At 43.1% G+C, this 13,931-nt stretch overlaps 1 protein-coding gene across 2 annotated transcripts in view; it reads left to right on the top strand.

Annotated features, from left to right (window-relative positions):
• Window positions 1–13,189, top strand: part of LOC119725501 (secreted frizzled-related protein 5-like) — a 28,771-nt gene extending 15,582 nt beyond the window's left edge. The window contains exons 2-4 of one of the 2 annotated variants that reach the window (XM_038196906.1): window positions 3,339–3,398; window positions 4,295–4,387; window positions 11,702–13,189. In XM_038196906.1, coding sequence (XP_038052834.1) covers window positions 3,339–3,398; window positions 4,295–4,387; window positions 11,702–12,231 — 683 coding nt within the window. In that variant the 3' untranslated portion in view covers window positions 12,232–13,189. The remainder of the gene's footprint in view (window positions 1–3,338; window positions 3,399–4,294; window positions 4,388–11,701) is intronic. The other variant, XM_038196907.1, reaches the window with a different exon arrangement.
• The last annotated feature ends 742 nt before the right edge of the window (window positions 13,190–13,931 follow it).

The following is a 13,931-nucleotide window of genomic DNA, read 5'->3' as shown; positions in this document are numbered from 1 at the left end:
TCGTAACTAATGACCACGTGACTCCAGTCCTTGACGTCATGATAAACTTAAATATTGCACTTTGCTGTACGAGCCTGAGTGTGATTTTTTTGTGCAGTGTTATTTTTACCAACATGCATCGCTTTTAAAATAACGCTAAAGATTGGGGTCCTGACACCCATCTGTTTATAATTGCGTTGTACAACATCCGCAGATGTGCATGCTAGTTAGGGTACCAGACTACCGGCAAAGTACCAAAAAAATGAGGTTTTTGCTGTACGAATCACGTGATTGTCAGCTATAATATAGTCAAATGTGTTTGCACGTAACGAATGTGTGTATACGTCAATCGTTATTAATTTACTGAACGTTTTCAGAATTTGCAAACTCAGTTCAGCAATTGTTGCATTTAGCTTGCAGAGTTTTAAGTTGGCCGTGATTTCAATTTGAGCTACAGTATCCAATTCTAACAAGTCTAAGGCTATACCCATACCATCCCGCCCCTTTAATGCACCCCGTTTGGGAATAACATTGTGACATTTTTTGCACCAGCAGACGACCGTCATGTACCAAGGAAAAAAATGGCGCGCATTATGTTGGAATGTGGCCGACACAGCTGCATCCATCTGGCGAAAAGTTCCCATCGTTGCGTGTTTACGGAACCAAAAAAAAGTCGGCCCAATGGCACTTGACTCCTTGGAAGGAAAGGGAGCTTATGAAACCCTCTGACATTCTGAAAAACGAGCTCAGATTTATCATTCCGAGGCAGAAATGTTTCTTTCCCAAGCTTTTGCCGTCCTTGAAATGTAAACATGAAAGTCGATACGGTTCAGACCGCCCCTGCCGCCGCTCCGTGTGTTCCACGGATCACACTCTAATGTTCGCGATCACACTCGCACGATAACTTTTGGGCACAAGAGTGTCCGTGGACGTTCGTGACATTCGGGTAGAAATTAATGTGTTTGCCGTGTCGTCGGTGATACGAAAATATTATCGCGATTATTTTGGGAGAGCGAAATGACAACAACTGAAATGTCAGAGACAGGCGACCTTTGCATTTGAGCGGGCAGAAGCGAGCGTCACATTAATGTGTCGTGATGGGTTTCTAAACTTAGCGAGTCGAGTTCCAACATGAATGTACACAGAAGTTGAAAGGACTGTGCAAAAAGCTTTCTGTTGATCAAAATTTGGAAGCTGTTCGAAAAGGGCACCGCGAACTTTACTCTGAGCGATTCCATGGTTGCTAGAGATACAAGATGTGGAACTTTCTTTTTAGCATCTGGCATTTAATCATTTATTTTGTATTTGGAATATTTAAATTCCGATGTTAGTTTACTATTCCTGCATGATTGCTTATTCGTTTTAGACTCACTGCCCCCAATTCACCAAATTTAGTTAGTCCACATTTTGTTCGGTAGCAATTGGGTACTCATCCGTGAATCTGGTTCCCTGACCTGACAATTCCCTGATTTTCTATAAATTGCTCCGTTTCGTTTGAAGTGGGATCAGGGAACCTGACTACATGAACATTTTCTTTCTTGGTTTTTCCAGCAACTATGAGCACAAAACTTAAGGTCAGTGTTACAATATTGGCTTTAAAATAAACCCTCAAATCCATCCATTTCTGAAAATTTCAGCAAAGACAAATGTTGTATAGTAAACCTTTAAGTTGAATTGAACTGATTTTCAAAACCAGGTTTTCTTTAACGAATGGTAACGAAAAGACACTGTCACACGTCCTTCGTTCGGCCCAGATATTGCTGGACAATCAAAGCTGTCATGGGTGTTTTTTCTTGATCCATATCAAAAAAAATGTTTATGGCTTGAAGGCAAGACACGTCAAACGGAATGTCAAGTCGGTGATAAGTGGGGCAGGAGTCTCTTTTTCCCCGAAGCTATATACGCACCAAATAGGATGGACAAGGAACAAGTACACGCAACACCAATTCATCACGGTCTTATCCCCTGTCTTAAGAGCTTTTGGACCTAGTGGTTTTACTGGTTTACCAACGGCCTTTCAAGAAAACCACCTCTGGATGAAATATCGACCGACTGTTACCTTTACATATATCGGCCTGTCTTAGCCAAGCAGTGGCTGGCCCTTTTGGCAATCACGGATTAGCATAACTCTCGAACGTCAACGTTGCAAAGATACAGATTTTTTGTGAATCATTCTAGGTGTTGATTTGCACAGGTTATCTACTTGACAGAATAATTATATTCTTTATGCTATAGATACATTTACTCATAGCTAACCGAAACATGTTTCCCTTTAACCATCGGCTGAATGCACTGCTCTGTTATTCGGACTGGAACTGAGGCTATATCCTAACCAACTGAAATTGTCACGGTACACAAAATAGTTTTGCCTGATCAAAGCATCCACCTTTCCTTGTCATTTTTTTCCAAATGTGAAGCTGTACACAAATAGCTCCTGATTGGCTGTCTCTGCATTTCAGCAGAGAAAGCCTTTGTTTTCGTTCAGATTTTGTTTCTTCTTTTTCAGACTTCCTCCATACGATTTGTATGTGTTTTTCTCACTACCAAACGATTTTGGCACTTTTGCTATACCCCTTATATTAACATTTGGATATTTTTTGCTATAACCCTTATATTAACCTTTATACCCAACAGATCAAGGGGCTCGAGTGGGCCCCCTTCTCTCATTAATCTCGAAGTGTATTGTCTCATAATTATAAAGGTCGTGTAGGCACGTGACCGTGATATTGAATTGATGGGGACGGCAAGCGCGCACATTGCGAATGCCGTATAACCCATTGGCCACTTGGTCCAATGACGTCATATCTGCAGGGCCTTTGTAGAATAATTCGGCGAACAACGTAAGAAGTCATTTTTGTGAGACGGAACCACGTCCGCACGCATTCTGCACGCGTTCTTAAAGGCAGGCGCGCGCATCTTGGTATCCCTATTGGCCGAAGGAGCCGGAGTGCGCGCATGATTATGTACTACATGTACCTAAAGCACGACTGGCGCGAGCCTGGTGCCGCCGCAGACAAGTTGCTGTCGTCGAATCAGTCTGTAACTATTATGACAATGACAGTAGCCTTGTAATTAACTGATAATCGTATTAATTAACCATTCTGATCTCTGTCTTAGCACTTGTTGCTGCTTTCATACAAATGATCACAACCTTTCACAGTATGTCGACTCACGGCTCCCACAGAAAGAGGTTAATCACTCGTAGTGGATGTAGTAGTACATTTTGCACCACCCATTTCTCTCGCCTTGCCACGCCCACAGATTGGCCGCCTGTCACGGCATAATGAAAGACATGACATCTCATGAATTGAACTCACTAACCCACCTTCTTACAACTCTTTCTTCCTCACAATGCGTAGATGCTAATTCACTATCGACCACTGCCCTTCCCATGGTCTCCAAGCAACGTCCAATGAAAGGCAGGTTTTCACTTTGCTATTCGTAGAATAGATGACGTCACCATTGTCCACATTTCAAACGCCCTCTCTTGAACGTAACCCGATGGTGTCACATTATGAAAACAAACAAAGGGGAGCAAACCACTGTGTAGCTTTTTCTGGACACTTTCTGGTTATTATAAGATAAATTTGCGTCTGGGTGTTGTATGTCAATATTAGGTTTTGCCCTTCACTAACGTATAAACCCTGTGTAGGGGGGGGGGGCTACTCAGTGTGTTACCTCCCGAGTGAAAGTTGAAAAATCACTCGGGTAGGACTCGAATCCACGACTTAAAAGCGTTTAACTTGTTTGCGTTATAATTTCGCAGTCGCTTAGCATGGATCAGTTGAGGGCACCAGAAACAAATCAGTCACCGGGGGATTGTTTAAGGAGTTATACAGCTCTTTAGAAAAAAATCACTGCTACAGAACTGTATTCATGCTGACTGAACGATAGATTACCTGCCACTTACTGGTTTGCATCAAAAGAGGGCGTGTGTTTTTGATTTGTGGATGCAGTGTCTTTACAAGTGTCCAAGAATCGTAATTGATTACATGCAGCAACACTTTAGTTGGATTTAGGCTAAAACGAAGATGGTTAAGAACACTGGTTTTTTTCCTGCTTAATAATATTACTAGTTTTCTGAAAAAAATAACGTTTTGACGTAACAGATCTCTTTCCATAATAAGAAAACGTGAGGTGTTCCATTTTATCTACTTTTTAACCAGTAATATTGGTGAAGGTTCAGTAATTTGATTTTACAACCCGTTCCTGGCCTGTTTAAAGCTTCAGTCGAAAGCCCTAATTGAAACGTTCGGAGAAGGCCGTCCTATCCAACTTGATTGACTTCTAATCCTAGTTGATTACCTTCCAACAGGCATGGTGGCAGCAGTGGGATCACTCTTCACACAGTGTCACGACGATGCCGACGCCGCATCAATAGTTGAGTATTTCTGCAATGCCGACTTTGGTAAGTACCTTTTTGAGATACAGAAAACCACTGCAACTAACTATTCGCTTTCTCCAACTTGGTCGTCGATTTAATAGCTGTTAACGTTTATACCTCCAACCAGTTACTGATTATGACTGATACATTACAAAACTCAAGAACGGACATAACATACAGAAATAACGAATATGTGAAGGGAAAAAACCGGTGTGCCTATCTCCCGATATTTGTTTAGCCCCACATTTTACTGTAAATGAAAATTTGTTGGGGCTGGAAAAGAAAAGATTCCGCTTTCGAAAGGAACATTAGAAAGTCGGCTCTCGGAGAATGAATTATTTCCGAGATGTGTAAACCAATTTATACAACCTTTTTTGATTTACGTCCTCCACTTTTGAAATCCAGCCTCATATTTTTTACAGGCCTGTGGCTTTGGGAGCCATTTTTGGAAGTAATATTTTTTTGCGAGCACTTATCACCAGGGGAAAAACCTCAAATATGCTGTGCGGGGACACGGCCCCTTAAAATACCGATCCTTTTGAAGTGATGGCATGGTGCCGACTCCTGAGAGATGACGTCATGGATTTAATGGGAATCAATATAAACGTTGGACTGAGCACTGACGCGAAGCCTAGGCTTGATTCGTGTGGGAATTTGTCTTAAAACCGTCTGCAAGGCATTGCCAAGAATGCGAAGGATTAATGTTGCACATTAACCACCTCGTGGTAGATTTATTGAGTAAAGAGAGCATCGGCCACCGGCGATTTCAGGCTCGAACGAAGACTGCACGGGCCTGTGTATCGCAGGTCATAAAGTCAATGGGTCTAGTCGGCATGTGCCTCGTCGTAACTCCTTCATTGCCGCGCGGGCAAAGAGCGGAAGAAAGTGAGAAGAGAAAGAAAGATTCTAAACAAACTACCGGGCCATTATCTGGAGATTTACGGGCCCAGAGGTGGCGAAGTGGGAATGGGTTTCTTGAATTTGTCACGCATCAAAGATGTAGCACTTCCTCAGTTCTTAAACAATTCAAAAACAACCAACCCCCTTCTGGTGATGATAACTGGGTTATTTCCTGGGACTCGTCCTGCTGATTTGCGGAGTAAATCATTAAATAATTTCGCTCTTTTCACACTCCGCCATTGGGCATGCAGAGCCTCGATCTGGCAACTTTACACAATAAAAATAGCCGGTTCAGTGATCTGAGCCCCGACGCGGGAATCACTGAACCGGCTTTATTTATTGTGTAAAGTTGCAGATCGAGGCTCTACATGCCCATGGCGGAAGTGTGAAAAGAGCGAATACCAATACCTTAATTCTCTCCGTCAATGTATTTTTGGGGTATCCGACGACAGATGTATGTTTGCCGTTGTACATGAATTGCTACTTAATAAGATTGATTTAAGACTTTGACTGGAGCGGGGGTTGAACCTGCGACCCTCCAGATTGCCGTTCCAGTTGTTCACTAACTGAGCTATCGAGCTCTATGCTGCCGGTTTTCCATGTTGTCAATAATGCACCTAGTCAGTTTTGCTCTTTTCACACTCCGCCATTGGGCATGCAGAGCCTCGATCTGGCAACTTTACTTATGTTGTTTCTTTAAAAAAAATCGCTAATTAATTAGCGAACAATTTGAGAAAGTTGAAGGAGTTGAGGAAGTTCATAAGTTCATGGATCGCTATTAGATTCCGGGCAGGAACAGTAGAGGGCGCTATCTGACCATTCACGACAGCCAGTTTAGGCCTCTACACATGACCAACGTTCAGCGTACATGTACACTGAAAGTCAGGAACGCAACTCGGACTCGTCGGAGGTACGGTGCGCCGGCGTCACACGAAATTTGGACTTCTTTGAAATCTGCTTGTTGTATGTACCATCATAGAGCTAGGACCCATGGACTCTATAAGCCCCCACACATGACCTGTTGGTGTCCTGCCTTCACACAGGCATGCGCAGTACAACAAATAAAAATGCTGCATTTCATAGATTTCACACAACATCGGCAAGAAATGGCGTTGAGCCTTCATTTTTCTTTGTTTTCACCTTTGCAGGAGTAGGGTACTATTGAAATGAGCCTTTCTCCAGAGCGGATTTTGACAAAATCGTACCATAGCAATCTACGGTGCCTGTCAGTGGGTTCCACACTTCCAGTACTGTTTTTCTCTCGCTTTTGCCCGTCGCATGTTTAGTCTCCGTAGCGCGTGTTGTTAACCTCGTAACCTCGCATACAGCGGTCGCGATCTCTCGTATCCACACAGAGCGACCGTTCTCCCTCTCCTGGGATCATGATGCTATTAATCTTACGATTGAACTGTAATGCCGTTAAAGGGGTAATCACCCCCGGATGTCTCGAGGCAGAATAAGAGCCTGTCAATCCGGAAGCGTTCCTTTGGGTTGAGACTTGACGAAATTACCTGAGACTCGACACGAAACCATTGACGTTATATTAGCTTTGTTCTATGACCAGAGTTTATTAAAAACTTTATCCCTCGATCATTTCGACTCGACAGTTCATTGTAGTGACTTTTAAACTTAACCAGAATGACTTGAGCCGGACTTGAGACTTGAGACCTTACCAAATTGACTTGGGACTTGACCAGAGTGACTGGAGACTTGACCAGAGTGACTTGACTATAGTGATTCAGACTTGACCAGATTGACTTAAGATTTGACATGAGTGGTTTGAGACTTGACTAGATTGATTTGGAACTTGACCAGAGTGACTTGACACTTGACAAGAGTCAATTGAGACCTGACCAGTGATACGCGAGACGTGATGGTGTTGTATGTTTGGGATTGTTAGCCTTACAATTACCTTTTTACCAGATGACAATTACCTTTTTACCAGAATGACGCTGACTTGAGACTTTATCAGTAGAAATACTTTATACTCGACCATAACTTGAGGATTAAACACGGGCGAATTTAAGACTGTATCCGACATTTTTTGCGATTTCACTACTACGCACTTGACCGTGCTGAGTTGCATACAATTTTCCATATTAAAACAAATTTTCAAATGCTCTTCAAAAACCATTAAATTTCTTTGATAATCCCCGGTTGCGGTTACGGTTTTATCACAAGAGACATTATGTATATGACTTGAAGCTTTGCATGGCGGATGACATAAACTAGACAAAATTGCAGGTAGCACCATGTGGAAAGAAATCTCTTCTTGGAAGAAGTATGGTTCACGGTTGAGTGTACACTCGACGTTTCGGACAGTGTGCTCTGTCTGTCCTCGGGAGAGTGAGAGACACTTATCGAGGAACGTGAAGTTATGGTATCTGTCTTCAGGAAATCGCCTACGTCTACTAAGCTCAAAGAAACTTCGTATTCGCTGGGAATCACAAAATTGAAGGTGGAAGATAGACCCCGCTGGTCGATTTCGGGGGGCAGTCTGCCCTCTTCGCTTCGCCTCTGGTTTTCACATCTATGGCCCGTGGAAATAAAAAGCCGACAAAGAAACTATTTCCTCCTGTAGCCGAAGAACTACAAGAGCAGGCAAAGCGACCGACTTGAGGGGAAGAGAACAGGGTGTAAAGCGGATAGCTTAGACGGGCCCAAGTAAACTTCAGATCGCCTGAAGCAACGGGCTAACCTCAAAGTGTCCCGACAAACCTCGCGTTCACCCGACCGAGAAAACAAAATGGTCTACTTTATATTCCCCCCTCTGGTCTGTTTGCGGTAAACAACGTCGCCGGGCCGGTTCGGTAGCGGTACATTATTATTGTTGTGGTACTTGTGGACTACTTATAAAGACGCGGAAAGCCTTGAGTGTTGCCCAGCGGTCTGGTTGTGGGAGCGCGCGGTGGAAACCTTTCTTCTTTTGTCTTTGGACACCTCGGCGCATTCTTGGCAGCTCCGAGGACACCCTGAATACCTTGCTAATTGGTGGAAACGTCCGGGCAGGACACCACTCTCAACTCACCACTCCCACATTTTTTTGTGTCAGACACCAAAGTTTGGTTCACTTGGTATTTGGGTGAACTTTGTTTGTACGCCTTTATTACTTCTTTCGTCTTTAGTTCTGACTGGTCCATATCGTATTTCGATTAATTAAATGACTGATTTTCGGAACCTTGATGCGTCAATTGGGGACTCGCCCACTGTTCTTAAAAGCACATCAGCCTCGTTGGTGGAGGTTGGTCTAAATAAAAAAAAAATGCGCTTTTATAATGTTGGTTTTGACCTCCATTTCGTATCGCTTATCTGCACTTAATTATTATCCATACTAACTGATGGCCCTCCGGTTTACAAGGGCCTCGAAGACATCAGCTTCTCTCATAAATTAGAAATGGGCAGTTAAAATAAACAATTCAACAGACGAACAGACAAAGTAAAATAAACTCTCCGACGGAAGTTTCGTCAGGTCAGAAAGGTTGGATGCATGTCTCGATTTTCAAAAATGGCTTCTCCCATGTATTAAAAATAGTCAATTAAAATAAATAGCGCAACGAACGAACAGACAGCTAAGCATAAACTGTGAAATAGAAATTTTGTCAGGTTTGGTGGACCGGAACCATGTCTTGAATTTTAAAATGGTGTGTCTCATGTATTAAAGATAGTCAATTAAAATAAATAAGGCAACGGACGAACAGACAGCTTAGCATAAACTGTGAAATAAACGTTTTGTCAGGTTAGGTGGACCGGAACCATGTCTTGATTTTCAAATGGTTTCTCTCATGAATTAAACATAGTCGATTAAAATAAATAATGCAACAGACGAACAGACAGCTTAGCATAAACTGTGAGATAAACGTTTTGTCAGGTTAGGTAGACCGGAACCATGTCTTGATTATCGCCTTGTTTTTACTCACTCCGATCACCTTATCATCACTGCAGCATGCAAGAAATTAGCTGATTAATGGCCTGACAAGTTGTCAAAACAGTAGTGCCCCCGGGGTCGTGACCCCGATGTCACGAGGTGCGTCGGCCATGTTGCCTGTGATTAATTTTTACATGAGGAAACGACACTGGCAGCACATTTGGCGTTCACGTCATCACACCATGACCGAAGGAAAAAACTAAAATTAGACGAGTGATTGGGGAGGTTCTAGTTCATAACAAACCGGGGGAAGTGTAAATAAATCGTGGGCAACGGCTGGCATGTTATTGTCGCGGTTCGCCGAACTTCTGAAAAATAGCTTTCCCTTTTCGGCGGGAATTGTTTACATGTGGCTCAGTTCGTCTGCAGTTGGAAGTGGCGGCGAAATCCGTCGTCAGTTTTTGGCGGCTGTTCTATGGAATCGTGTTTGCTTAAAAACTAAGGGCGTGTCCGAATAACTTGGCTAAGACTGGAAATTACACATGCGCCTATGGAAGTGGCCGCAGCCACTTCCGTATCCACGTAATTTGGACGCGACATAATACAAAAGTAATAAACCGATCCGCATTAGCCGCACCTTCCCAGTGATATTTTGGCCAATCACAGCCGTGATTAATGTCTGACATGTGCGCACACACGCGTGCTCGCGCTTGCGCGTATGACGCGCGCGTCTGAAAAGTTCGGCGTTGCATAATAAAAAGGTGGACGGTATGGTAGTTGCCAATGTGCTCAATGGGCGGGACCCACTGGATCGGTCTCCGCTGCCTTGCTTGGGCGTCTTAGGGGATAAATGCTTTTCAGCAAATTCCTCCAAATTTCTCAGAAATAAAATCTTGTCCAGAGCCAGGACCCTTAATTAAAAAAATATACCAATCCGCAGAGAATTGGTCACAATATTATCTTGTAGGATATATGGTGATGGTGTCCAAATCGTTATTTGGTTTGCGCAAGCATTATGAGTCCTATTTAATTGGTCTGCAATCCTGAATATATGTCGTCAACCAAAACGCCATTTATACTAATTACAACTTAACTTCATCTAAATGAACTAGTCCAAGATCCGAAAGTTGTAACTTCATCTCTTGAAAAAATGTGTACATTGTTTTGTTAGGTAGAGATGATGAGTTGAACCCCCCCCCCCCTTCTTGGAATTTTGATAATTGCAAAACCAATCTCGCATTGTTTTAACTACAGTACGTACAAGACCAAAAAAAATGGTTCAATCTGATCTATAAGAGTCCCATTTTACTGGCCTGTAATACTGAATATAACGTCACTCAAAAAGTCATTTCAGTTTTACAACTTTAGCTTCGTATCGTACGTCTAGTCCGAAAGTTGTAACTTCCTCTTTTTTGAAAATGTATACATTTTTTGTCAATAGGTAGAGCTGATTGAAGTGAGCCCACCCTTTCTTGGAATTTTGATAATGGCAAAACCATTGTTGCCATTGTTTTTACTACAGGACGAACAAGACCAAAAAAATGGTTCAATCTGATCTCCAAATGTCAGTGATTGATGCCCTTCACAGAACCGAAGGGCGTGAACTTGGCAACGTGGAGTATTATGTTGTTTCAGCTGTCGTTGACATTCAACCTCCGCGGATCAAAAGACCCCGCCGCAGTGTGCAACACACATTCTTTGGGTTTTGGGTTTTGGGTTTGGGGAACCACAACAACAAGCTCAATGAAGACTTTGCATGTGGCATGATATCAAACAATTGCTTTTTCTTAAAGGAGTATTTTTTTGTTCTGTTCGAAGTCGGAAAGGACTTTCTTTCCCAACTGGACGTCACTGTTTGTTAAAATAATTAAAATACATTCGTTACAACTGATTATGTAATAACCAACGGATAACGTATCACCAACCGATAATGTAACAAAAATTTACCGATACTGTATCACTAAACGATAATGTAACAAAAATTTACTGATGGGGTACAATGATAATCGAGATCAATGATCGTGTAGTATTAACCACACTGAGTGTCATGGCCTAGCGCTAAAGAGCATCGGACTCATGTTCTGGTGTTTCAGAGGCAACGGTGGCTTCGAGCCCGGGCGCGGACACTTGTGCCCTTATGCAAGGCACTTAACCATTCTTGCTTCGTCCTTCGGATGGGACGTGAAGCCGTAGTTCCCGTGTGTTGTAACTTGTATGTGGCCTAACGCACGTAAACGAACGTAGTAACGCTTATCGCTAAGAGAGGGGGTCCGCCCCGGTGTTTCTGGCAGGAAGGATGAATATACATCAAATTGGTGTGATGTTTCCGCCGGGATGCTCTGCCGACTATATGATACAGATACAGATACACTACCAGTCAATATGTGTTACATTATCGGTTAGTGATACAGTATGTCTCTGGGAGAATCCGGATCCTGCTTTCATTATTAGTCCCATGGAGGAATAAGAACTCCTCCATGTTAGTCCTAACTTTCATTATTAGTCCTAACTTTCATTTTTAGTCCTAACTTTCATTATTAGTCCTAACTGTTCCGTTTCTTCTCTTTCTACAGTTTTGAAAATGAAACTGAAGGAAGTCAAAGAGACGGACGAAGGCATGCGATACGTGGGCGACCCGACCCCGGGCAAGTTCGCGGTCATCAAGCAGGGTAGCCTCAAGCAGAAGGACCTGGCCAAAATGCGCTTCTGGACGCGAGAGGGCGCCAACTGCGGCTGCGACATGCTGCGGCCGCGCAAGGAGAACTTCCTGGTCATGGGCCACCGCGACGGCAAGAAGCTGTACATGACCTACGTGCACATCTGGACCAAGTCCCGCGAGCTCCGCAACGCCAACAAGCAGTTCGCGCAGCCCTGCCCGGGCGACGGCGTGGAGTCCTCGGAGCTACCGGCCACCAAGAAGCCCCGCAAGGACCGAGGGGGGAAGAAGGGCCGGCCGGACAGACGGGAGAGGCCCGGACGGGACGGCGCGGCCGAGACCACTACCCAAGCGGTGACCGAGAGGAAGCTGACGCGGGAAGAGAGGAGGCAACTACGGGAGCAGATGAGGGAGACCAAACGGGAAAACAGACGCAACAAGGAGTAATCCCTTTATTATGTCTAGGCTAATTTATCGAAAGTCTTTTTTTTTCTTTTTCCTAGCAGTTTACATACTCTCACTGGCGACAAACCAAAAACTTAGTACAGTATAGACCCATGAAAATTAGTTAACCCTAACAGAACTCAACCCATCGAACCCCACAGCACGATTTGTTGGAATCTGTCAGGATGGGTACAGTACCCCTAAACTGACAGTCTTTTACATTGGGTTGGCACACCTGCAGAATCAAAGTCAGAAATTATGTGTGTGCACTTCTAGTTTCCCATATAGAGTTAGAATTTGCCAGGATGGGTATGGAATGCAAAATGCTAGGTTGTAATTTTGAAACAATGCCGAATACCTGGGAAGGATGTCTGAATATGTTTAGAGCTACTTAACAGCCCGATGTCTACCACAAATAATACAGCAAAAGCAGATACCATAATTTAATGTTCGTTTTAAGGAACATTAAAAAAAAACCTCTGCAGCTTTTGAGACGATTTTGGGGTCTTGGTTGTTTAAAAGAACTCCAGTGACTTGGTACTATGAGAATTGATTCAGATTCAAAAATGATCGTCTCATTCATGTCACTTGGGCTAGCTCAAAAATGGGCTTATTTTTTTTTAAATAGTTTTCCTGCACCTCCGAGAAGACAAATATCTCCACTAGCCAGATCGGATCGGAATTCGGAAACCACTTCAAAGAAATAAACCAGATTCCGCTTGCTTTTAAACTGTCCTTTGTGGAACGGAACCGTTCGACGGTTTCTTTGTGTTTATAGGTTCTTTGAGTGTTGTGATTCGAAAAGTAACAACAGAGTGCCGGTATTAGATTACAGGCATTTAAAACGTGACCGTGGGCTTGATTTTTTGAGTTGGGCTTGGTGACAATTTCAGAATCACGCCTTTAAGGTGTCTCAGAGACTGTGTTTCGCGTTCAGAACTATTTTGATTAATAATTATTATGAGTGTGACGAAAAGATAAAATGATCGATGTAAGTAATGTAAATAATTGATGCCTGATGTAGTTCTGGGAGGTTTTCAGATTTTCTTTGGTGATCTGAGTGCGGCTGTGTGGCGCAGATTTGGCAATGTTAGTGGCCATATCTAATAGAGGGCGTCCTCTGTGATTTGTATTCATTAACAATGGATGCAAAAGAGGTTCAGTCATGCATATATCCCAGCTAATCAAAGGCATTGCCCTTAGTAAGTTGCTTACGTGAGGTTTATAATGTTGTAGGCTCACTACCTGCTCTCTCACTCTGGTATTGGATCATTTGCATGTGCAAGATTTTTGAACACGTATGCAAATGAGGAACAATCTGGTGCCTGGATATGCTTTACATTAGCGCTTGTTTTTGTATGCGGTGTCTGGGGTAAAACAGAGTCAATTCATCGCAGCGCGAGCATGGCGTGAGTTACGAAAACACGATTTATTCAATTAAACTGTTACGATCTTATATCGAAACAACATGCAGTATCACATTTCATATTGATACGAACAAATTGGAAAGGAAATGAGTATTTTCGAGAAGGCGTGGACGAATGATCGTGAAAACACGTACTGCACGTTTTGAATAACAACACCAAGTACACGATAAAAATCCATTTCTAGCCAATTGCGGTATCGAATCAGGATACAGGAAGAAAGTTTCCTATCCAGGTCTTACTATTGGAAACGCGGTTGGAAATAAAGTAAGCACTGGG

The sequence above is a fragment of the Patiria miniata genome, unplaced genomic scaffold (assembly GCF_015706575.1).
Source record: "Patiria miniata isolate m_02_andy unplaced genomic scaffold, ASM1570657v1 HiC_scaffold_19, whole genome shotgun sequence".
Taxonomy (NCBI): Eukaryota; Metazoa; Echinodermata; class Asteroidea; order Valvatida; family Asterinidae; genus Patiria; species Patiria miniata.
Note: the sequence above shows the minus strand (reverse complement) of the source record. Positions and strands in the feature narration are given on the sequence as shown.